This window comes from Orcinus orca, chromosome 13 (assembly GCF_937001465.1).
Source record: "Orcinus orca chromosome 13, mOrcOrc1.1, whole genome shotgun sequence".
NCBI lineage: Eukaryota > Metazoa > Chordata > Mammalia > Artiodactyla > Delphinidae > Orcinus > Orcinus orca.
Genome location: NC_064571.1, coordinates 14,701,950 through 14,727,479, shown reverse-complemented (window position 1 = coordinate 14,727,479; position 25,530 = coordinate 14,701,950). Strand labels below are relative to the sequence as shown.

The 25,530-nt window shown below is 48.4% G+C and overlaps 1 protein-coding gene across 1 annotated transcript in view; it reads left to right on the top strand.

Annotated features, from left to right (window-relative positions):
* Positions 1-433: 433 nt before the first annotated feature.
* Positions 434-25,530, top strand: part of TCF7L1 (transcription factor 7 like 1) — a 159,928-nt gene continuing 134,831 nt past the window's right edge. The window contains exons 1-3 of the mRNA XM_004271616.4: positions 434-1,052; positions 1,135-1,198; positions 1,443-1,570. Coding sequence (XP_004271664.1) covers positions 813-1,052; positions 1,135-1,198; positions 1,443-1,570 — 432 coding nt within the window. The 5' untranslated portion in view covers positions 434-812. The remainder of the gene's footprint in view (positions 1,053-1,134; positions 1,199-1,442; positions 1,571-25,530) is intronic.

The window sequence follows — 25,530 nt, the reverse complement described above, 5'->3', positions numbered from 1 at the left end:
TTTCCCCAATCCTGTGCCCTACGCAGCCGGCGAGGGCGACCAGGCAGGGAGGGACCCAGCGCTGCGAGGTCTCCAGGCACCGAGAGTGTCCCCGGCCGGTCTGTGGGTCCGAAGCTTTCCCGCAGGGGGCAGTGCCGCCCGCCGGCGCGCGGATCCGGTGGGAGGGGTGTGGAGCCGGTGCGGAGTTCTGGGGGCTCTCGGGAAGAAAGTTAGGGGATGTCTAGGGGTGGGGGCGGGACCCGAGCGGTCGGCCGGAGGGTGGAGACAGGGCCGCGGGGGTGCAGGGTAGGGCGCGGGGAGGGGGTCTGGGCGAGTCTGGGCGCGAGGGCGGTGCAAGCTGCGGGGAGGCGCAGCCCCGGAAGGTGTGAGCGAGCGGCAGGCGAGTGTGAATGCGAGTGTGTGCGCGCCGGAGCTCTCCGGGTTCTGCGAGGCGCGCGGGTGTCAGCTTGCAGCAGGGCTCCTCCCTCCGGCCCCCCTGGCCCGCGCGCCGGTCCCTCCTCCCTTTCCCCGCTCGCCCCTCCCCGGCGGGCCAGGCGCTGGGACACCCCGGCGGAGCAGGCGGCGGCGGCAGCGAGTTGGGGAGCCCCGGGCTCCGCGCTGCCGGTGGGGCCCGAGCCGAGCCGCCCCCGCCCCGGCCCGGCCGCGCCGGCCCAGCTTCCCTCCGGGCCACGCCCTGTCAAACTTTGTTGCTGCGGCCGCCGCGGCGGCGAGCGGACCGGGCCGGCCAGCGGGAGGGAGGGAGGGGCGGGCGCCGGGCCGGGCGCGGGCGGCGAGGGGCTCCGAGAGCGGCGGCCCCGGCCCGCGGCCCCACCATGCCCCAGCTCGGCGGCGGCGGCGGCGGGGGAGGCGCCGGCGGCGGCGGCTCGGGCGCCGGGGCGGCCGGCGGAGGGGATGACCTCGGGGCCAACGACGAGCTGATCCCCTTCCAGGACGAGGGGGGCGAGGAGCAGGAGCCGAGCAGCGACAGCGCCTCGGCGCAGCGGGACCTGGACGAAGTCAAGTCGTCCCTGGTTAACGAGTCGGAGAACCAGAGCAGCAGCTCGGACTCGGAGGTGAGGAGGCTTCCGCGGCCGCCCCGGGGGACCCCAGCCCCGCGCTCGCTCACCCGCCTTCGCCTTTGTGTCTCCTCCGTAGGCGGAGAGGCGTCCGCAGCCCGCCCGGGACGCTTTCCAGAAGCCGCGGGACTATTTTGCCGAAGGTAAGTGCCGGCCCCGGCAGCCCCCACTCCCGGCCCCGCGGCGCTCGGCGCTTCATCTCCGGCCGATCTCGGTACCCCTTACCCCCGTGGCCGTGCCCCTGCCCCTGCTCTCCGCCCCTGTCTGCCTCAGCAGTCCTGGGGCGCGCGTGGGGGGCGCTCTGGTCTCCGGTCCCCACTCCGGGTCCCCAGCCTCGGCGCTGTCCCGGGGACCCCGACCTTACCCCCTCCTTGGTCTTGCCCGCAGTGAGAAGGCCCCAGGACGGCGCGTTCTTTAAGGGTCCCCCCTACCCTGGGTACCCGTTCCTGATGATACCGGACCTGAGCAGCCCGTACCTCCCCAACGGACCCCTGTCTCCGGGAGGAGCGCGCACGGTGAGTGCCCGTCCCGCTGCGCCGGGGCGGGTGGGCGGCCGGGGCCCGCGAGATGCGCCCCCGGGCTCGGCGACAGGGTGGGGGATGGGGGATGGGGCCGTCCCGTGAGGATCCTGGGCAGAACTTGCTTACGGGGTTGAACTACTCTGGCGGTCGAGGGTTAGGCTGCTCTAGGCAGTGCCTGCATGAAAGGAAAGTGCCTTTACATGCTCCCCTTTTGCTGGGGAGCGGCTTTGGGGTCCACTTCTGGGGTCCTCCTTGGTCTCCAGAATTCTTTGCCCGCACTAAAGGGAAACTTGGATTTGTGCCGGTTGGGCGGGTGTGTGTGTGTGTGTGTGTGGGGTCTCGCTTCCTTCCTGGAAATCGGTCAGCTTTCCCTGGCAGTTGGGCAGTGGGGCCGGGGGAGCAGGGTTGGCGACGCTGCCCCACGACTCCAGTTTCGCTGGGCGGCTGTGAGTTCGTTCCTAAGAAACCCAGTATTCGTGGCGGGTTATTCACACACACCCCTCCCCACCCCCAGCCCTCGCGCGGGGGCCTCAACTTTTCTGTAGAGCTCGGGATTTTAAACTCGCCGAGATGATTTCGAGGGCGAATCGAGGCATTCTTCAAGTTGAGGAACTTGGCTTTTTCGCCCTTTGTTGCCGGCTTTTCTCATTTAAAGCGAGCGCTGCGACACTTTAAACCTGTTAATGGGCGCGCATTGTGTGCTGCGCGCTGGCATTTAGAGCCGTGATTAAGCAAATTGACCGGGCCCCAGACGACGTGCAAATGAGGGCGGATTCCTTCGCCCCCTCCCTGGCTCTAACTCCCGCCCCCCGCGTCGCGAGGGGCACAGCCCGGGGCTGGCCAGGCTTTTTTGTCCCCTGAGTTGCCACCCCACCCGAGGGCCCGCTGCCCAGGTGCTAGGTCCGATGGCAGATCTTGAGTGAACACCTGCCTACTATGCGCCAGGCTCTTGCGCGCTGCTGCTTGGGCGCCTGCACGCCGTAGTGGTTCACTTTGCTCCCTGCCCGGTTTCCCAGTGCCCGCCAGTTCGTGCTGTTGTTGATTCGGGGTGGAAGGTGTTTGGCGCCTTAAGAGCTGACCCGACAAACTCACTTTATGCTCAAGTTGTCCTTAAATAATAATCATAGTTAAAGGGCTGCCTGGGAAACGCTGGTGCTGAATGGACCATCCCTGCCGTCATGGTACAGTGGTCGGTGGAGAGTGGAGACATCTGCCGCCGGTTCAGTGGGGCCGCTCTGCCGGCCGGTTGGGGTGTGGGAGTGGAGGTTGGGGACTCTGGCCAACCGAGAGCAGAGTGGAGCCGCACAGCCCTCTCCTTTCAAGCAGGGAAGACCCTGCACCTTTGGCCCTGCCTTGGTGCATCCTGGGAACTCCCGAATGTAAGTCCTGAATATGAGCTGGATGCGGGCATCTGGCTGTTGTTTTTTCTCATTCATGTTAAAAGAAAAATGTGTGAGTAAAAGTTGAGCAAAACAAACTGCAGTAACGTCGTTCAGGTTTTCACAGATTCTCTTCCGTGTCCGCAGATGTGGCTCAGTTCTGAAAGTTTTAGTAGGGTTTCTGTACGTGTGTGTGTGAAAAGGTAGGTCACTACACTATCAGAGTCCCTTTTCTCCATTTTACCTTTAGTTGTCTGGGAAAAGGAGTTTGGCATTTCTGTGAGTCAGCACCGATCCATGTCCTGGTGCAGGTAAAGTCGCCAGAAATGTTCCAAATATGACTAATTCTTTCACTCAAGCTAGCTATTCCTTTCCCCTTTCTCACCAGGGCATTTTGATTCTTCCTCTTTGAATGGTGACGACTGCCAGTCTTCATATGCTGCTCTTCCCCTCCCCCTCAGGAGCCCAAATGGGACAGATTTTGTTTGTGTCAGTCCCCTACTTTCTTTTACCAGCTTCTACCACCCTTCCTTCTTTCTACCATCTTACATGTACTTTTGACTAAGAGCTTCCAAAGGCTGCTTCTTTTTGGTACTGGCTATTCCTGATTACTGCATCCAGGCCTGCATGGGATTTTTGGAGCCCTCCTTGAGGAAGCCAGCCTTTCCCCTCTGCATGCTTTTGACTGTCCCTGCTCATTCCTGCAGTTGTTCCCTGCCTGAGCCCATGTCACTGTCCTCCTTTTTGAGCCTCCAAGAACACTCACCCTCTCCCTGTTGATCCTTCATACGGGACCTAGTATGTCCTGCCTCACTCTCCTGTTTCCATCTTGCCTCCCTGATGAATTGCCCTTGCAGAAAAGTAAGTTCAATGCCCCCATTGTTTCTGTGCCCCTTATGTGTCTGTCATTGTATTTTGACCTGCCTGGTTACAAAGTTTATTGAAGTTTCCTGCCGTTAGATCAGCTCAGTAGAACCTGCTAATTTGACTCTATCCTTGGGCGTCAATGACTGTTAGGAAAGCAGGGGAGGAAACACTTAAGCACTTGATTGTCTGGACTGTAGGACTGAGATGATGCTTTTCCTTTGGATGATTATATTAATGTGATTAATGATTATATTAATGTGATACTGTAGGCAAACTATAGGTGCAGACAGTGGGCCTCTGTAGGGGTCCCTGCCTGGTAAAAGGAATGTATTGATAGAGAGATGTGGGGGGAGAAGGGGGAGGAAGGTGGCTGAAGGGTGGGGGGGGGGTGGATTCTATGATCTGGTCTCTCTTTTAGCAGCCTAAGTCTTTTTTGGTTTCGCATCTAAGTTTCACAACCTTAGTCCTTGCTGCTCTAAGGCCTATAAGTGGTATAAAATTGGGTGACCTTAGTTCTCTTACGCCCTAACACTTTCTGGAAATACCAGGCCAGAGGCAAACGTGAGGTTTGGCTGGAGCGTTCTCAGGGTATTAATTGACCCTAGGAATAGTATTAATTGACTCTAGGAATAGCAGCAGGGCTGCAGCACCCTCACCCACTGGCAAAATTCCTTCTGGGACAACTGGGGGCCGGCCAGTCCTCCAGTCTGGCCATCTCCTCCCCGTTCATTACCTTTGCCCTCCACTCTGGTTTGGCTGGGAGGCTGGGAAGTGGCCTCTTCCTGAGGCTCTTTAGAGAAGAGGTCCCCTTAACCCGGGGTGTGTGCCAAGCCTCCGAGCCGTGATTCATTCTCATCTGGGGCTCTGGGGACCCTGTGGCCTGTGAAGAGAGGAATAACGGCCACAAATCACTTCTCACTCCTTCCAGTAGCCCCACGAAATTATACGTTCATTCATGCAAAGGCTTCACCAGTTCACTAAACCACCTTGGTGCTGTTGACTAGAATTTGGTTAGGAAAATGTAAGTCAGCACAGAAGAAAGCAGATGTCAGAAATAGTTGGACTAATCAGAGCCACAAAGAAAAGGCAGCTTGTGGTTCAGCGAGTGAGCAGCAAAGTGACAGGCGTTTGACCGTGACCACAGTGTGAGTGCTAATGACATTTTGGAAAAGAGCACTTCCAGGTAGGGTTGCTGAGGAAATCTCTAGTTTGGGGTCCAGTGTATACATTTTAGAGCTGCCTTTGTGCAGCTCAAGCACCAAGTTATTCATAGATTGCTCAGACCATCACAACTCAGATTTCTGTAGGAAATTACTCTGTCCTCCAAACAAGTCCTTCGCATCCCACTGCTTCCCATGGGCAGTCCTGCTGATATCCTGGGTGCTCCTGTTTCCTTCCTGACACAAAGGAGTCCAAGCAGAAATCTTTGTACGTATAGAGACGTTTTCTGGTTTTTAGGAGTTGTATGTAAAAGCCAAGTATTGATAAAACCTCTTCTTTTGGAAGATCGGTATAAACATGCTGCTTTTGGGAAAGTTCTTTTAAGCCATTTCATCTAAATATAACTTCTGTTCTATTTTTCTCTAAATATAACTCAGGGTTTAATGAGGGCTTTTCACATGGAATGAGCATTTACGAGGGCCTTGCCTGCGTTGCTGAAGTTTTGGCACTTAGATTTCTGGGGTGACAATTGATGACAAACTCTGTGGAGGGACTCAAACCCTGTCAGTCCTTTTTCTTTGGGTGGGTGGATCTGACAGAGAATACCTGCTTGCTCTTGTTACAATTTTGGAGAGGTTTAGGTTGGTCTCATTCTTTAGTGATCTTACTTCTGGGGAATCTTGAAAAAGTAGGCCAGCACATGTGTACACACACACACACACACACACACACACACACACACACACACACACACACACACACACACACACACACACACACACACACACACACACACACACACACACACACACACACACACCTAACCTTCAATACAGAGTGTTCCAGCCTTTACAGTGATGTGTAAAGTTACCCAAAAAAATTGTGGCATAAAAAGGAATTTAAATGATTAACTCATTGGAAAATGCATAATGTAAAGATCCTATATTTCAACTTAAGAGTCCATTTTTACTTGCTAAAACTGGGGAAATTCAGATTGGCATCCTTAAGATAAAAGTCATAACGCGGGCTTCCCTGGTGGTGCAGTGGTTGAGAGTCCGCCTGCCGATGCAGGGGACGCGGTTTCGTGCCCCGGTCCGGGAGGATCCCACGTGCCGCGGAGCGGCTGCGCCCATGAGCCCTGGCCGCTGAGCCTGCGCGTCCAGAGCCTGTGCTCCGCAACGGGAGAGGCCACAGCAGTGGGAGGCCCGCGTACCGCAAAAAAAAAAAAAAAGTCATAACGCCTTGACTTCCTCTGATATTTATTGTAGGCCTATCATGGGCAATGACTAAGGGACTGTGGGAGTTAGGCTGAATTAGACCCAGCTTTGCCCTGAAGGACCTAAAAATCGAGTTAGGAAGAAGTGATGTTAGTACCAACCACTATAACAGGAAGTCCACGTTAAGAGTGAATAAAATTCAGAGAAGAATTTTCAGAATAAAAAGAAAAATTGTCTTGGGCTGGCATGGTCAAGGAGGGCAGGTAAAGGAAGTTGTTTTAGACTAGTCCCTGAAACTCATCACTCTTTAATTCAAAGTAATTTTTGTTAACTATAAAAAAATTTGAACAGTACAAAGGTATTTAGAGTGAAAAGCAGAAGTCCTGCACGTACATCTGAAGGTAGAAGCCAGCACAGGGAGAGCAAAGGCATGGAGTGGGGTAGAAGTTCAGGGCCATTTGGGATAATGCAAGTTTTTCCATTTGCCTGGAAGGGTAAGGGGCCAGACCTTGAATGCCAGTGAAGGAATCTGGCCTTATTCAAGAAGTAGCAGAGTACCATCCAAAGTTCTGCTGGGAAATAATGTGACTCGTACTTGTGCTTAAAAGGATAATAGTGATTGTGGGGAGAGGACCTGGGAGGAGCTAGAATGCTTGGGAGACTCGCAGGAGGCCAGGGGCGAGGTGAAAGGGGCTTAAGAGTATCTGAATGGAAAGGAAGGGTAGCATGAGGGAGACTGGCAGGGTTGCTTGAGTTTGCATGGGAAGAGGTGGTGGATTGGATGGAAGGGAGGGAGGGAGGGAGAAAGGGGCTGATGTCGCAGTCAACTCCTGGTGTCTGAGCCTGGGAGACGGGGTGTGACTTCTGGCAAGTGGGGCCCTGGCCCTCCATCTTTGCCTCCCCAGTGCTGGACAGATGCTTATGAACTGTTGTAGCAATAACAGCCCACGCGGTCTGTCAGAGGGTCTCACTTAGAGGAACTGCTCCGTCTCGTTGGAGAGGCACTGGGTTTGAGGGGATATTGAGGGAATAGTTGAAGCTTCAGCAACAGGATGATGCAAGGGAGCAGGAGAAGAAAGGAAGGGGTGCTCAGAGCAGAGAAGTCACTGAGGGAGGATGGAAAGGGGTCTCTGCCGAGGTGGGAGGAGAGCTTAGGGACTGCGACTGCACGGAAGCTGGAGGGGAGGGAAGGGGGCGGGTGCTCCTTAGTGTCAGATGCCACAGAGAGAGGGGAGAAGAGGACTGAGGACTCAAAAGGAGCTTTGGGAATTCACTAATCAGGAAGTAATTGGTGCCTGCAGAGAGCAGTATTCCAGGCAAGTGATGATGAGAACGGTAGGTAGGCAGAGATGCTAGCCTCAGGCTTCTTCGTCGGGTGTCGAGGTGCAGTAACCAGGACTGGTCCTGCCGTGTGGCCCGTCCCTCACTCCTCAGCCAGAACCCACACCAGACTCCCACACATGCGAGCAGCCTCCTGCCTTACACATTTCACTTTCTATCTCCCGTAACCTGGAAGGTGCTGGAAAACCAGACTCTGGGCAACCCATTTAAGAAGATGGGCTGTGGCAAAGAGAGGGATGGGAAGGGCTGCAGGCTCCGGAGACAGTCCATGTAGGATGCTGGAGTGGGAGCTTGTTTGTACTAGCGGTAGGGTAGGGTGGAGGGTAAATGGGGAGGAAGAGATGAGATTGAGAGCTTCGGGACGAAGGCAGTGTTCTTCCCTCATAGATGGAGATGCTCCGTGGCTCCACCCACCAACAGTAGGTATTGTTCTCTCGACTTGGCGGGTGAGCCCAAGCGTTGAAGAAGGGGATGTAGAAAAAAAACGCAGAGGTGGAGTTGCAGAAATTGAGGGGGAGTGCATTGGTTGTCTAGATGACTTTGGGATTATCAGTAAAAACCAAGAGCAAGTTGGCTGGGGTTTTGTTGGCAGTAGGGAGACCACAGGCCCTTCCTCTGTACCCAGTTACAAAGCCAAACTTGTTGGGAACCTTTTAGCTACATGTGAATAATGAGATGTTTGTGCATTGATTGAAAGATATGACACACTTGGGAAATTTTTCCTCTTTTTATTGTCTAGAGCTGGCTGACTTTGAAGGGGGATAGAGGTGAGGATCAAAACACAGCTCATTTTCAGTCAGGGACAGATGTTGGCATGTGTTAAGTTATTGGGGATGGGAAAGGACTGGGAAAAAAAAGCATGTAGAGAATTGCCCCATATTGGCTAATCTAATAATGTATTTATAGGAGGTTTTTATAAGTCCCATGTGTTACTGTTCTCTCCCAAACGGGATTGGATTTAGGGAGCAGTGAAATAATTGCAGTTTCCAAAACCTTGGCATTTGGGAATGAAGGGACATGGGGGGAGTGAAGGGGGCTTGCCTTTTCCTCTATACTGTGTGTGCCGCCCAGGGAACAACTCTGGGGCACTGGGCAGCTCCTTTCTGAGATGCTGAGTTATCCCTCGATCGCCAGGTAGCTTTAAGGTTCTAAAGGTTTTAGGTTCAGAATCCTAAGTCTTTCCTTTTCATTATGTGTACAGCCTACAGATTTTCATGGGAAAATGACCTTTTAGTTTACAAGTACATTTTGAAGTTTGAAAATTAAATCATAAAGATGTTTTCCTGAACATGACCCTTTTCATGAGATTTTGTGGAAGTAGTAAGGGACGACAACTCCAGTCACCTGGAGCTCTCAGGACAGGCAATGAAGTCACACATACACTTTCAAACTGTTATAGCAGTTTAGAAATCTGTTCCATTCAAGAGGAGGAACAAGACTGCAAGTGTTCACCCCAATTGTGGAAAATAAGTGTAAACAAAAAATTCACAGAAGAAACTACGAACGCCTACTAATTATGTGAAACTATGTTCAGCCTCCCAGGTAGTCAGAAATGTTCATAAAGATAAGCACTATTTTTTGGCCACCAAATTAACAAAGGTTTTGTCTTACTGAGACTGTTCAGTGCTGGCAAATGTACGGTGAACTGGGTGCTCTTAGTTGCTGTTCCTGAAGGGTGTTGACAGCCCACTGCATTGGGAAAGCACTTGGCAATGCTTGCTAAAACCTTAACATTTGATTGCTTCTGACCTAAGGAAGTAGATACTTGCTATTCCCATTTTGCTGCTGGGCAGACCGACTTGTAGAGGTCAAGTATCTTGTTCAGGGTCACGCAACTCATGGACAGCACAAAGATTTTAACTTGGTTGTGAGTGCCAAGGCTGGGTCTTCCCATTTCACCCTTGTGACTTTCCACGCATGCCTGATGTCACTAGCTCCTCCCCCTCTTGGGAGAAGGGCAGCTGACCTTTGTCTCCCAGTTCAGAAATCCTGACGTGAGTTACCAGTCAGGGTGGAGGGCAGGTAGATTTGTTCCAACTTTACAAATCGGACCTGGGAAGGTACCTTCCCAAATAAACAGTTGTGTAAGTGAGTGAGCGGCTTTGGTTGAAGATCTTCGTCCAGTGCTATCTGTGCTCTACAGGCATCAAATAACCTTTAGGTGGCGGCCCCAGGAATTTTACCGCCACGTTACCTTCCTTCAGAGAAAAAGTGGTTGTCTGTTAACAGAGACATGAACTTTTCTGAACTGGGGGACTGTTTTTTCCTGTTGAGATCAGTGAGGTTGGAAGAATACACAAGTGTGTCTTTGGGGTGGAAGGAGGTGGGAGGGGCAGGCTTGCTCGCTACCCCTGCAATTTGGATTACAACGTAGTTTGGTTGACAAACCAAGCTCTGGTGAACCAAGTATGCAAATATTATTTCCTTATTGTGCGTTTTAGAAAATATTTTATGAATTGGTTGCTCTTGTTAAAGTTCTTTACAAGTTAAAAATAAGTCCCAATCACCTGTAACTCTGAGTAAATTGACTGTTAAAGAAATAAATACTAGATTTTTACAGAGAATTGCAGAGAATGTGTTAGTCCCCACCACCACCCCTTTTCTGTGTGTGTGTGTGTGTGTGTGTGTGTGTGTGTGTGTGTGTGTGTGTGTAAGATGGTTTGAAATTAGGAATCAGGTAATTTGATATCTTTTTATTCACTTACCAAATTTATCTTCCAGGTGGTCTCTTTCTGAAAACAGTAGCATGGTGGAAAGAGTAATAAGGGGCTTCCAAGTCTGGTTAATAGAAGTTGGGGAGGCGCCGGGGGTCCTTTCTAAGCCCTCTTGGAGATCTGTGTATTACAAGGCATTAATCTTGGCGAGATAAATGTCTTATATACTTCATAACGTGGATGGGGCCGTTATTTGTAGGAATATCTATAGAAAGTGTGTTGTGTGGAAAAACAAAGATGTAAATATGAGATAGTAACTGTGATTAAGAAATAGATGGATCTGATGATAAGGAAGAAAAGCAAAAGAAGTAGGAATGAGCAGTATGAAAAGTTGAGTTTGTGATTGACATGTACACACTACTGTATTTAAAATAAATAACCAACAAGAAAAAAAAAAGGAAAGAAAAGCTGATCAATTTACAAGTCCAGATTTGTTGGCAGTAGTGATTTCTGATATTTTTAGGACTATACTGTTTCCGTAAATTCCAAAGATTATATACCAGAGTCACTAGAGTCAGCTGGATTTATAAGACATACCTTCTAGGAGTGCATTGGGGGTTCCTCCCTGAGTATCTTGTGCAGGGGACTCCACATGGGTACCCTGCAGCCCTCTGAGCTGGAAGGGACCATCCAGCTCACCCCAGTGGTGAGAAACACAAGCTCAGGGAGATCGTAGGCTTGCCCAAGATCAATTATGAGTGATGGAAACAGGACTAGAGCTCAGCTGCACCCCCTGGAGCTTTACCCTCTCCACTACTCAGGGAGATCGACAGCAACCCTGGCAGAAAGCCATGCTATGGAGAAAATGCATCTCAAAGTATTTCTTTATTAAACTAGAACACCTGACCCATGATAAATGATTCATAGACATTTGTTGAATGTCGACAGCATGAATATTTAAACATCGATATTTAAAAAAAACAGCCTTGTAGGCATCTGCAGTGGTCCAGGGTGCTGTATCACACCATTTACAACTGTTACCACATCTGATAGTACAACCTCTGTTTTATCCACGAGGAAGCTGAGCCTGAGAGAGTAAGCGAGGGTTCCAGAGACACCTCTCCAGAAGGTCGTAAAGCCATCGTTCCAATCACAATGCTGCAATTTCCCCTCTACTGAAAGTGGACGGCCAAACTAATGTGAAAATGCCATTTGGAGCAAGATAGCAAAGAAATGGTGTGTGAATAAAAAGTGACTAATGAGCAACATCTCTGCATTCATTCTTTTCAGTGGCCTTCCCAGCCCTTTAACAGGAGGAACTTGTAGTCACTGCTTCTGCCTGGGGTAGAGTCAGAGCCTTAATGGTTGGTGTCTTTATAGTTTCAGAGATGGTATTTGTTGCGATCTTAATCTTCCTTTGCTTTTCTGTGCTGTGCAGCTCCATGTAATCTATGTTTTTCCCCTTCAGTTTCCCTTGTGTTTTCCTCTGACATCTTGAGGTACTAAACTTGGATCTTAGATACCACAATATGCAATATTGGTATATGCATCTGTTGACTTGGTCTACTGCCTACTTCCACTCCTGACCAGCCCCACTTGCTTGTACATGTGTGAATATTAGTTTGTATGTAAATTAGATACAGTCATTGCTTACTAATCATATCATCTATTTAAATATTTCCAGACGGGATACACAGAGGAGAGGTATAGCGGGAGTCTTAGAGATTCGTGAGATGAAAACACTTCGTACTTCTACTTTACAACATAAGCGTTTCTGTTAATAAAATGATTGTCGGGGAGAGAGACACTGGTCTGAAGCATTGGAGTGGGAAAGAGATCATCCTCATGGGCATGTTCCCGGGCCTCCTAAGGAAAGTTAATGCAGGAAGAGGAGGGGATGGTGAGAAAGTCCAGAGATGGGGAGAACACCTTAGTAAGCTGCTCCTTTGAGCTTGCACCAAAAGAGAGGAGAGAGGAATGGTGGAGAGAAGCCCGAGGCTTGAGGGGTAGAAAAGCATACTCCACTGACCAGCGATATTTGTGGCTAAGGGGTCTGGGACTAGGATTTGGCCACAGTCAGGCCTTGGACCCTAGCCCAGCCATGGTCTGGCTGTGTACCCCTGTGCCCTAGGGCCCTCTTAGGCAAAATGGGGATAGTGGTAGTGTTTGAGGGTCACTGAATTACATTTTGACTGAATGGACTGTGTTTTAAAACCAGGATTTTTCCAAGGCTAAAACTAAATATCATAGGATGAATCTCTGAGATATAGAAAGAAATCAGAAATGTCATCAAAATAATTTACAGTATTATTACAACTTGATTAAGATGTTTAGTGACCAAAAAAATTTTTTAAACACATTTTTAAAAATAAATTTATTTATTTACCTTTGGCTGCATCGGGTCTTCGTTGCTGCATGGCCTTTCTCTAGTTGTGGGGAGCGGGGGTCTCTCTTTGCTGCCGTGCACGGGCTTCTCATTGTGGTGGCTTCTCGTTGCGGAGCACGGGCTCTAGGCGCATGGGCTTCAGTAGTTGTATCATGTGGGCTCAGTAGTTGTGGTTCATCGGCTCTAGAGCGCAGGCTTAGTAGTTGGGGTGCACGGGCTTAGTTGCTCTACGGCATGTGGGATCTCCCCGGAAAAAGGCTTGAACCTGTGTCGCCTGCATTGGCAGGTGGTTTCTTAACCACTGTGCCACCAGGGAAGCCCTCAAATGTCTTTTGAAGTAAAAAAAAAAAACATTAAAAAATTTTGCTGGGGCTGGGGGGTGTCTGGAATGGCCCCAAGACCTGTGTTATATTTAGTTGTCATGTATCTTTAGTCTCCCTCAGTCTAGAACAGTTTTCTTTTTTTTAAGATTTATTTATACATTTTATATTTTATTATTGCTGCTTTGGGTCTTTGTTGCTGCACACGGGCTTTCTCTAGTTGCGGCGAGCGGGGGCTACTCTTCGTTGCAGTGTGTGGGCTTCACATCGCGGTGGCTTCTCTTGTTGCAGAGCACAGGCTCTAGGCGCGCGGGCTTCAGTAGTTGTAGCACACGGGCTTCAGTAGTTGTGGCTCGCAGGCTCTAGAGCACAGGCTCAGTAGTTGTGGCGCACGGGCTTAGTTGCTCCGCGGCACATGGGATCTTCCCGGACCAGGGCTTGAACCCGTGTCCCCTGCATTGGCAGGCGGATTCTTAACCACTGCGCCACCAGGGAAGTCGTAGAACAGTTTTGTTTCGTTTTTTTTTGCGGTAGGTGGGCCTCTCACTGTTGTGGCCTCTCCCGCTGCGGAGCATAGGCTCCTGACGCGCAGGCTCAGCGGCCATGGCTCACGAGCGCAGCAGCTCCGCGGCCTGTGGGATCTTCCCGGACCGGGGCACGAACCCGTGTCCCCTGTATCGGCAGGCGGACTCTCAACCACTGCGCCACCAGGGAAGCCCCAGCACAGTTTTTTGATCTGTCTCTTGTGTTGACTTTTTAAGAATACAAGCCATTTATTTTGTAGGACCTTGAACTTTTTTTTTTTTAATGATGTTTCTTCAAGTAGATTCAGGTTGTTTATTTTGAGCTACAAAACTGCATAATTGATGCAGCATTGATGTCTTTTTCAATGCTTCTCCTAAGCGGTGCCGTCTGTTTTTCCCCATTATACGTGGTGTTAATTTTGATCACTTGGTTAAAAGTTGGTCTATCAGATTTCTCCAAGAGAGTTACTATTTTTCCTTTTTGTAATTAATAAGTGTCTTATGGGGAGATACTTTGAGACTATGTAGATATCCCGTTTCTCATCAAACTTTCGCCTGCTGGTTTTAGCATCTACTGATGTATTTTGCCAGAAACAGTTATCACTGTGGTAGTGGCCAGACTGGTGGTCAGATATTTTTGTTTTATTTATTTATTTTTGCATTTTTTAGTTGAAGTATAGTTGCTGTACAATATTATGTAAGCTACAGGTGTACAGTATACCAATTCACAATTTTTAGAGGTTATACTCCATTTATACTTATTATAAAATAGTGGCTATACTCCCTGTGTTGTATAATATATCCTTGTAGTTTATTTTATACACAGTGTTTTGTACCTCTTAATTCCCTACCCCTATATTGCCCCTCCCCCTTTCCCTTTTCCTGCTGGTAACCACTAGTTTGTTCTCTATATCTGAGAGTTTGCTTCTTCGTTATATTCACTAGTTTGCTGTATGTTTTAGATTCCACGTATAAGTGATGTCATACAGTGTTTGTCTTTCTCTGACTTATTCACTTAACAATAATGCCCTTCAAGTCCATCCATGTTTCTGCAAATGGCAAAATTTTGTTTTTCTTTATGGCTGAGTAATATTTTGTGTGTGTGTGTGTGTGTGTGTGTGTGTTGGTCACATTTTTAAAGTTTGACATTTTAACACAGGGAACAATTTCTCAGCTCTATGAGTTGCTAGATTATTTCTGTTCTCTATAGCATATTTGTGAATACTGAATAAGATGAAGGAACAAGATATTTTTGGTCCTTTTTAAAAGATAATAGTTTGTTCTTCACAGTTTTTGTGGCAGCATCAATCAATGATTAATCAAGAAATTACGGTACATGATTTTGAAATCTTGTGAAATATTGAGGTCGCAGAGTTTACATTCTGTTCTGTGTTCTTCATAGGATGTAAAGAACTTCCTAGTTAGGATTTTTAGGTTTTTATCTGATGACTGGAGTTTCTCACTGTCTGTCTGGATTTGGTTAAATGCAATCCCAGGGTTTCTTTAAACATGTTTTTCTGTCCCCTGTAGTTCTTGAAAATCATTAGCTGGATTTAGATTCTTGATCAAGCTTCAAGGTTCTCTCTCTCTCCTTTAATTTATTATTTTATTTTTTATCTTTTTGGTTCTGTAAATTGACTTTTATAGACTTTATTTTACTTTTTAACTTATTTTTGCAAGACTCATTCATAGATGTTGTCCTTACACTGTGAGACACTTAAGGTCTGGTTGTCTCTCTGTGATATTAACAGCCACTGAAGATCATCACCCATATCCATTGCTTCCTGAGCAGTTTCAAAATGGCGATAGTCTATGTGTATCATTACTTCTTCATCTATCAGCTGTAATTTTTTTTTTTTTTTTTTTGCGGTATGCGGGCCTCTCCCGTTGCGGAGCACAGGCTCCGGACGCGCAGGCTCAGTGGCCATGGCTCACGGGCCCAGCCGCTCTGCGGCATGTGGGATCTTCCCAGACGGCGGCACGGACCCGCGTCCCCTGCATCGGCAGGCGGACTCTCAACCGCTGCGCCACCAGGGAAGCCCTGTAATATTTTTTAAAAGAGAAACTACCCCTCGGGACTTCCACGGTGGTCCAGTGGCTAAGACTCTGCCCTTCCAATGCAGGGGGCCCAGGTTTGGTCCCTGGTCAGGGAACTAGATTCCACATGTCACAACTAAGTGTTTGAATGCCGCAACTAAAGATCCTATGTGCCACAACTAAGACCTGGCACAGCCAAATAAATAAATAAATATTAAAAAAAGAAAGAAACTACCCCTCATCAACTATTAGTTACCTTCGATCAGAGGTCAGCAAACTGAGGTCCACAGGCTAAATCCAACCCAATATTTATTTTTGTAATTAAAGTTTTATTGAAACAGCCATGCCCATTCATTTGCATATTGTCAGTGGCTGCTTTTGCACTGCAAGGGCTGAATTGAGTAGTTGTCAGTGAGGCCATAATTGGCCCACAGAGCTGAAAAGATCTGGCCCTTGACAGAAACAGTTTACTGACCCCTGCTCTAGATGATGTGGAAAAAGCAATTTAAATATTTGATTCTCTCCCCAGTTTTCAGTTGGTTTCCAATTACCCTGCAAAGGTGACCACTGAAGTTATTTCTTAAAATATCGTTACAAATTCATAGACTTAAACCTATTTGGTATGTAGTTCAGTCGATTTACAATTATTATCTTTATTGAAACTCAGATTGCCCCATCTTTAGCCAGTGGGAGCCTCATCAAGATGGCTCCTGAGTCTTTCTGTGTACGCAGTCCTAGTGGTCTTGTGGTCTTTGATGCTTCCCTGATGACTGGTGTGGTTCCAAGTTCATCTTGTGGATTTCCTGCTGCAGACCTGGAACCAGCCACTTCTAGGAGCTCTGCTTCCTTTCAGTGTAATACGTTGTTTATAGACCATAGTCTGAATGCGAAGGGTGCGTGTATATATAGGTCCTAAAGGTTTATTCCGTTTAATGTATGAGCATACCAGGCAATCAGTAGAATTTAAAAGTAGAATATAATATGCATGTTGTAATTTTAAAACAATCACATTTTTGTTCTAAAAGTATGTAATGTGCTCTATTTTTAATGTACTTTTAGTCTTAATAATGTTAATTAATCCTCCAATTTATTTAGTAATTGTAGTTGTATATTAGAATTGTTTTCTATGAAATTAACATCTTTCATGCTTATATTTTATTCTTTCAATAAAATATATACATATCTGCTTCTGCCAACTGCTAGCATTTCAACGGATACAGCTCATAAGATTTCCACTCAGATTACCTGTGGAATGCTTCCGTGTTTTTGAAAGGGCACGTTCAGGTAATGACAGCAAAGCCAAACATGCTTCCTTTACTTATTTCTCACATTGTGACACTAATTAGATGGATATGTTGGTCACCTCTGTGACCACGTGACCATCCATCATGCAGAAGCTCAGGCCTTCTGAAGACCGAAGCCACAGCTGAACAACACATTTACATTGAATGCTGAGGCCGAGGCCATATTTTTTATATTCCTGGGACCTACTTCATGGTTGCAAAGATAAAAGTTGTACAGGGGCGCAAAGAACAACGCCTGGTCCATAGTAAGGACTTCGTTAAGGTAAACTCATCATCAGCTTTGGTGGTCCTGGGTTTTCAGGCCTCCCTAGCCCCTGAGAAATGTAGTCTCTAGTCTCTATATGGTACCATTCCCTGGGCAAGCGCTTATGTTCAGTTTTGGATTGCTGGTTTTCTAGAATCCATATTCTTAGCAATCCTGGCTGTCATATTTCCCTTTCGATTACCATTGCCCCAGCACAGTGCCTTGTACACAAAATCTGTACTGTGTGGATATTGGTTTAATTGCATTTCTCTCTTTTTAATATATTGTATATAATAAAATAAACAGCAAAAACCTGTCTTCCTCCTGGACATTTTTAGACTAACAAGGGAAATCATTTTTCACTTCTGAGACCTTTCAGGGCGTAATCTTCGATACATTGATCTTTGGTGGGTTGATCATTTTAATTTTAATTTTTATCAAGATTTTCTCAGTTTTTTCCAGTATTCAGGCTGTACATTCTTTTAAAAATGAAGCAGATTTCTGTGCTGGAGACAGAGTGCCCACTGGTGTGTATCTGTGGACAGTCAGCCCTTCATCTGTGATGCTGGGAGTATGTTAGCAGTTGTGGAAGCCATATGTTTTTAGGCCTTTGCCAAGGAAAATACTTTAGAATTACATTAGCAACTCCAAGGTATTTTGGCTGTTCTGAACGGACACATGATAGTTTTCCAATTACATAAACTAGAGCTTTTGTTTTCTGCTGAACTTTCTTATAGGCTATGGGAACAATAGTGCCTCTATCAGCATTTCCCAGAGTAACATCCAGGGGATGTTAAGAGTTAGTCCTATTGCTTCATTTCTGCAAGGCTTCTGGGGCCTTTAACATGCCAGTGTGCACTGCGAATCTCTTAGAGAGGAGTGTATTATGCAGGATTCCTTGGGCTTATTTGATCAAGGCTTTCCTTGTGCTTGGAATACTACCCTCCACCTGGCGTCCCCCACCCCGTGTATAAGTCTCACTGCATACTCCCTGGCTCCCAGCCTTAGATGTGGCCCTGCTGCAAATGCTCAGCTCCCTGTACTTGACCATGTTTCTTTGCTGGTAAATATGTGGCTTAACAATGACCTGATACACACTTGTCTTCTCTGAAGCCTACCCTCACTGAAGAAGTCAGGGAGTGGGTCCGTTCTGTTCTCTATGGGAATCTCAGCATCAGGCATTTAGAATGGCCCTCCATAAGTATTTGTTGGATGAGTGAAGGGATGTAGACCCCTTTATTTCTGAGTAGCATCTTGCGGAACCAGAGCTCTGCCAAACCCACTTTGGGAACCATAGCTCAGTCTTCATTTTCAGTGTGAATAACTAGAGTTCTGTAGACCTTCATAATGCTACTGAATGTACGCAGTGCATCCAACTAGCAGGGAACTGTCAATACATTTAAAGATGAGGCTCACAGGTGGCCAACAAACACATGCAAAGATGCTCAACATCACTAATTATTAGAGAAATGCAAATCAAAACTACAGTGAGGTATCACCTCACACCAGTCAGAATGGCCATCATCAAAAATCTACAGACAGTAAATGCTGGAGAGGGTGTGGAGAAAAGGGAACCCTCTTGCACTGTTGTTGGGAATGTAAATTGATAACAGCCACTATGGAGATTCCTTAAAAAACTAAAAACAGAACTACCATATGACCCAGCAGTCCTGCTCCCGGGCATATACCCAGAGAAAACCGTAATTCGAAAATATACATGCACCCCAGTGTTCATTGCAGCACTGTTTACAATAGCCAGCTCATGGAAGCAACCTAAATGTCCATCAACAGAGGAATGGGTAAAGAAGATGTGGTACGTATATACAATGGAATATTACTCAGCCATAAAAAGGAACGAAAATTGGGTCATTTGTAGAGACATGGTTGGACATAGAGACTGTCATACAGAGGGAAGTAAGTCAGAAAGAGAAAAACAAATATCGTATCTTAATGCATATATGTGGAATCTGAAAAAATTAGTATAGACGATCTTATTTACAAAGCAGAAATAGAGACACAGACGTAGAGAACAAACGTATGGATACCAAGGGGGAAGAGAGGGTGGTGGGATGAATTGGGAGATTGGGATTGACATATATACACTATTGATACTATGTATAAAATAGATAACTAATGTATAGCACAGGGAACTCTACTCAGTGCTCTGTAGTGACCTAAATGAGAAGGAAATCCAAAAAAGAGGGAGATATATGTGTTTGTGTAACTGATTGACTTTGCTGTACAGTATAAACTAACACAATATTGTAAAGCAACTATACTCCAATAAAAATAAATAAATAAATATGAGGTTCAGTGCTTGAAATAACTTGACTCAGTGGCACATGGTGAATCAGGTGGGATTGGAACCTTCTTTTCCTGATACCTGTCCCTGGGCCCAGTACCCACAGGCCGCCTGCAAGTCCCCTCTCATGTTGTTAGTTACATAAATGGGAACCCGTGTTGAGACTGGTGGGGGAAGGAGAAATCAGATGCCCCTTTGTGTACTCATTAATGCAGGTAGAACAAAAGGCCCAGCTTGGTTTTCAAGTTCAAGTTTGGCTCACATGTGGTCCTCAGTGAAGATTATGATCTCGGATAAATTAAAAACAAATGTTACAGAAGTCGTGATGAGGTAGAAACGGAGTTCGGGATTCTCGTTTTTAAACACTGGGGTAAGCAGAGACCCCTCTTTAAAGCAGACATTCACCTCCCCCTCTTCCACTCTACCTCTCTGCCTATCATTATGATTACTGTTCATTTTCACTTAAATTAGCAAGGCGGGTAGGTGTGTACATGTGGTCTCACGTCAGTGTCCTCGAGTTGGTTCACCAAGCCCCTCGCTTTTCTGAACCAGGCAGACAGACGTTTAGTCAAATCCGCTAACGCATCCAGTGAAAAGGGAATCGCACATTTGGCAAAAACGCCTCCTTCCTTGGGCAAGACCCCCAGCAGCCTGCTGCCCCAGGCGGCTCCTTTTCCTCGAGCGTGCTCAAGGCCAGCGTGCGAGGAGGGAGCACACAGGGTCCCCCTGTATCTTCTCCCCCAGGCTGAGCTCCCGAGCACATTCTGGACTGGAGCTGGGAAGTCCTGGGGCCCGGCGAGTTTACGCACTAAATGGGGCTCTGTATGTCTAAGCCAAATTAAGTCTGCGGGCAGCCTTTACAAGCACAGTGACTGCTTTACAGATGTAAAGAAGCTCAAAAGTACTGTGTGTGTTCGTAGCCTCAATCCCTGTAAAGTTTCCACGAGCACATTGCAACGGCTCTGTACACGGAAATTTAGTTCCTCTGTTCTCACCCTGCTTACCTCTTCACTCTGTCAAAGCACGTGTCATATTAATGTGTGTGTTTGACTAGTTCTCAACCGGGGGCAATTTTGTCCCCCAGGGGACATTTGACAATGTCTGGAGACATTTTTGGTTGTTACGATTTGGTGGGAGAGGGATACTACTAGCATCTCATGGGTAGATAGAGGACAAGGATGCTGCTAAATATTTTAAAAGGCACAGGGTAGTCCCTCACAACAAAAAATTCTCTTGTCCCAAATGTTCATAGTGCTAAGGTTGAAAAACACTGGTGTACAAACACATATCACACATGAATAAAACCACACACGTGTGTGTTCACATGCACACGTGATTATATGTATACATACATATATGTGCACTGCATATATGTCTATGCACACACACATACTTTTTTTTTTTTTTTTGGCGGTACGCGGGCCTCTCACTGTTGTGGCCTCTCCCATTGCAGAGCGCAGGCTCAGCGGCCATGGCTCACGGGCCCAGCCGCTCCGCGGCACGTGGGATCTTCCCTGACCGGGGCACGAACCCGTGTCCCCTGCATCGGCAGGCGGACTCTCAACTACTGTGCCACCAGGGAAGCCCCACATACTTTTTTTTAAGAAGGGACATTAGAGATACTGGTTGGATTTTAGTTACAGTTGAAGAAACTGGGTCCCGGAGAAGCAAAGAGTTACTCACCTCACAGAGCCAGTGAGAAACATAGCAGGGGAATTCCCTGGTGGTTCAGTGGTTAGGACTCCGTGACTTCACTGCCGTGGACACAGGTTCCATCCCTAGTTGAGGAACTAAGATCCTGCAAGCCACGAGGCTGGGCCAAAAAAAAAAAAAAGAGAGAGAGAGAGAAACATAGCAGGACTGGTACCTGAATTTCTCTTCGTTCTGAACAGTACTTTTTGCAGAGGTAACAGTCTCCTTCTTTGAGTGTTCTGTGTCCCAGAGGAATATTGTATACATTAACTCATTTAACCCTCAGAATGACCCTGCAGGTGGGGACTGTGGTTATTCCTGCTTTACTCTGGAGGAAATCAAGCCTCAGAGAGGTCAAGATGCTTGCCTGAGGCCACTCAGCTATGCAGGGGCAGGGACTGGTATAGAGATCACATTTGCCCGGCTCTTCCCACCTGGTACCACCTCCCACTGGGCCACGCGGAGGCTCATGTGAGCTTGAGGGACGTGGCCTGTACAGAGGAGATGCTGAGCGGGGTGACCCGTGGGGCTCTGTCCAGCGGTTGTATTCTGAGGCTCCAGTTTGGAAATGGTTCGTAATGCCTGAGTGCTGTCTCTGAGAAGCCCTGAGCTATGGAACCCACAGAAGTTTAGGTCCCACAGCCCACTGCCTGGTCCACAGCACTGGGTTGGAGGCCTCTGGGGGGAGAGCAGGAATGATGGTGGCAAATCGGTCTGCATGGACCCGGGGAGCTGGGTGGGGCAGGACTGGAGAGGCCCCGATGGGTCTCCTGCCTTCCCCTCCTCTCTCCCTCCTTCCCTGCTCAAGGGAGGCCTGGGGGTTACTAGGAGGTGAGGGGCAGTTGGTGGTAATTACTCACCGTTTGTGCAGACGGTGGGCACGGCTTGGTGCCTTCTGGGATAGAGAGAGGCTGGGGGACTCTGTCAGAATGTTGTGTGGAGGACCAAGAGGAGAGCAGGCGTTCTGTGGGAAGGAAGAAGGTTCAGAGTCACCTCCTAGGGAGGTCACTTCAGATCCTCAAGTATCCAAAGTATAAACGAGGCACCAGCCGCACCGCCTTTCAAGCTCTGGCTGCGTGGGCAGCAGCTAGAGAGCTGGCGGCCACGACATCTGCCCAGCGGCTCCCTCAGCCTGTCCTCAGGATCTGACCAGTGAGCGCGCATTTTGCTGCCTTGTCCCCTCTGGCATGGGTGCTCTAGAACGTAGGCGGTCCATTGCCCTCTGTCTGGGACCTCTCTGTCCTTCTGGGTTTGGTGTCTAAGAGACCATCTACAGACTCCATGTGAAGCTGAAACCCATCCAGCGCTCCAGGGTCCGAACTTTCCCAAGGGCTGTCTCAGCACTTTTTAGATGTGTTTTGTTGTGGGAAGATAAGAACCTGTGTACAAATGTCTTCCCTAACCCTGTGCTGAGAGAGGTTTGAGGACAGAGAGAAAGCCCCCATTGCAAGTCCTGAGGAAAAATCATTGCGTTTGAATTGTATAGGTCAGGCTGGAGTAGTTTGGAGAGATGATAAAGTTTCCTGTCTCCTTGCGGGGAAAAAAAACACTGGGGTTTTCTGCTCTCGATGTTTCTTTCATTCGCATGTCCTTCTTTAATGAAATGGTATGGTGCCCCTCTGTAAGCGGATATGTGAGCAGAGCAGCATGCTAATTTCTCTCTCAGTCAGGCCTGCGGTGAGACCTGGTTCTTTGGAGATGGTCCAAAACCAAATAGCCACAGCTCACCTGCCGAAGGGCCTCCTGGCACCGGAACCCCCGCCATGCCTTTCTGTCTCTCCTTGGAAGGTGGCCCTCCACCCTAACAAAGATCTCTGTTATGGAAGGACCTCGCCTTTCAATCTCCGTCTCTGGTACAAATTGTCTTCCCTTGGGCGAGTTTGTGTCTCCGAGGCGGCTGTGAGGATGCAGAAGCACAGTCGGGCTTTGTGGTGGAGGAGGGCTTTGCAGCGCCCTGGAAGGTGGGATTCAGCCTTGTATACATGAGTAGCAGCAGGCTGTCTCTTCGGGAAAAGGGGATTCCTGGAACGAGAGAGAGGCTGGTGCCCGAGACCAGAAACTCTTCCTGGTGTTTCTGCAGCCTCTGCAGCTTCTTCTGGCCGCATGGTCCTTTCGAATGGCCTATAAGGCAGCCCTGGAGCCTGTTCTCCTGGAGCAGCTCTGATTCCCTGAGCTCCTGCACCAACCACTGACCCTCCGGACCCTAGTCTGCACCTCTTCTGTGGTCCAAAGAGCCACACCTTGCCCCTCGTGGGGCTCGGCCGCTGGGGGTTTCTCCGGAAGCAGTGGGCAGATGCCCGCCCCGCTTTGGCTTTTCCTCACTCTTTACGTCGCCGTCATTGTCTGTGTGCAGAAATTCTGCAGTGACGGTCTCTGCACAAAGAGCCCTGGAGGCCAAGAAGGGTGCAGGTAGCTGCCTGCACTTCCGAGATCTTGTGGGGTATGAAGGGAGTCAGGTTTGGCTGTTCCTACTGCTTTCCACATCAGGGCCTGTCCTCTGACTAGTTTTGGGGCTGGGCCCTTTGCCATCAGAGAAGGGAGAGCCCTGAGGAAATTAAAGATCTTATTCAGGCTTTCTTGGCCCAGGGCCTGTGGAAACCTTGATGAAAGGGATGCTTAGGGAGAAGTGGGACATCTGGCTACCCTCCAAGGCCCCTCACAGCAGGCCTGGGCCTGGACCAGGTATCCTGCCGGCCATGCTGCTCTGGCAGCCTCCTCCTGCCACGTCGGCCAGTTTGCTTCTGCCCCTCAAAGTCCTTCTTTGCTTACTTTCTCCATCGGCTGCTTATGGGGGCCAGCTTCCTCCCAGAGCGTCTCTGGTGCTTCCCTGGTGTCGCGGCTCACTCCTCCCTAGGTGCTCTGAGTGATGGTCGCTTGGTTTCTGGGGTTTGGAGCCTGCTTGCTGTCCCAAGGAGAGCTTTGCTGAGTATTCACACGTGCCCAGATGGACCCGGGGACACCGCCACATGAAGGAGGAAAGGTGTTACTTGCCATGTCCGATCTCTAGCCAACACTTTTCTCCCCTACCTAGAGTCTGTGTTGTTGATTTTTTTTCTTTTTCATATTAAAAACTAATAACAGTTCTACACGTTTTAACACATATAGATTCATGTAAATAGACTTGTGTAATTCCACCACTACAGTTCCGAACCCCTAAAAACTCTGTGCCACAACCCCTCTGTAGTCATGCTCTCCCACCCACCTCTTTTCCCGGCCACCACTGCTCTGTCCTCCGACGTGCTCCCCAAAGATCTGTGGTCCATGTTAACTGTATCTTCCCATAAATTTCACTGGTACCTACTGCCGTAAGATAAGAGCATGAAAATGAAGTCCACTCTTTGGAAAGCCTTCCACCTTCCTTTGCTTTTGCACTTTATCATGACTGTGCTGAGCCCTGACACCTACTGAGCACTTCTGCAATACGGACAAGTCAGCATTAACCCGGCCCTCTTCCTTCCCACCTTCAGCTGTGCCTGCACGTCAGCATTTTTTATCTATTGCATCCCGGTTTTCCTGCTCATCGTAAAAACACCTCCCTTAGCCCAGTGCTTCAAAATTATGTGTAATAGGAAGAAACGGACGAAGTCTACGTTTAAAAGAATGCCGTCTGTAACAATAACCCTCAGCTGGAGATTGCCAAGGGAGAAAGAGTTGGAAAAAAGTGCACAGGACACTCTTGACATTGGATTTGAGCCCATCTTTTATTTTTGAAGTCTTGGTACATCTTTTTTTTTTTTTTTTTTTTAAGTTAAGAGGATTAATTTTATTCCAGAACATCATTTGTAAGTCATTTGTAGCAAGAACCCACAAATCATTCTTGTTTAGTTGGAGTAAGACAGGGTGTGGTTGTCAAGGTCGGTCTGGGCTCCCCAAGCCCGTGTGGAAGAATTAGGGCCACAGATGTGTTCTGTCAGCTCACAGACATATGAATGCCCTTCCTGGGCTGGCTTTGGGGAACTTGCCAGTACCCTTCTAGCTAAGGATTTACCAACCACCTTGCCCTCAGAAAAAACTTCTACTTCCCCTGCCCGTATCCTTCTGAGTACTGTGACAGCTTTGACTCACAGAGAGGTTTTTCTCATTTAATTAAGTGTTGACTCCAGAGTCTCCAGGATAAGTTGCAGTTGCCCAGTTTCCTGGTAAGTTTTCAGGTTCTCCGGTGGTTTGGAAGCGTGAATGAGCTCGAGATTTTTTAGGGTAAATAAAGTCTGTAAAATGTGATTTGGGTGCTTGGTTTTCGGTGCCAGGACGTGAAGTGATTGGCCCTTGTCAGAGGGGAACAGAGGACAGTCTGAAGGCTGTAGTTTTCTTTAAGGTGGGTTCTGAGCTGTGAGCGAGGGGAGATGTGCCCAGGTGCGGGGGGCTGGTTTCCTGAGCTCCAGGCTCTCCCTTTGGCCCAGGCCTTGCCCGCCTACCTCCTGGGATGCCTGCCTCCAGGGATTGGATGGTTGACTGTGCAGAGAGGGGACGACTTCCGTGTGCAGAGAATGAATACACCCCTGTTGTCGTGGTCTTTGTGGGGAGCC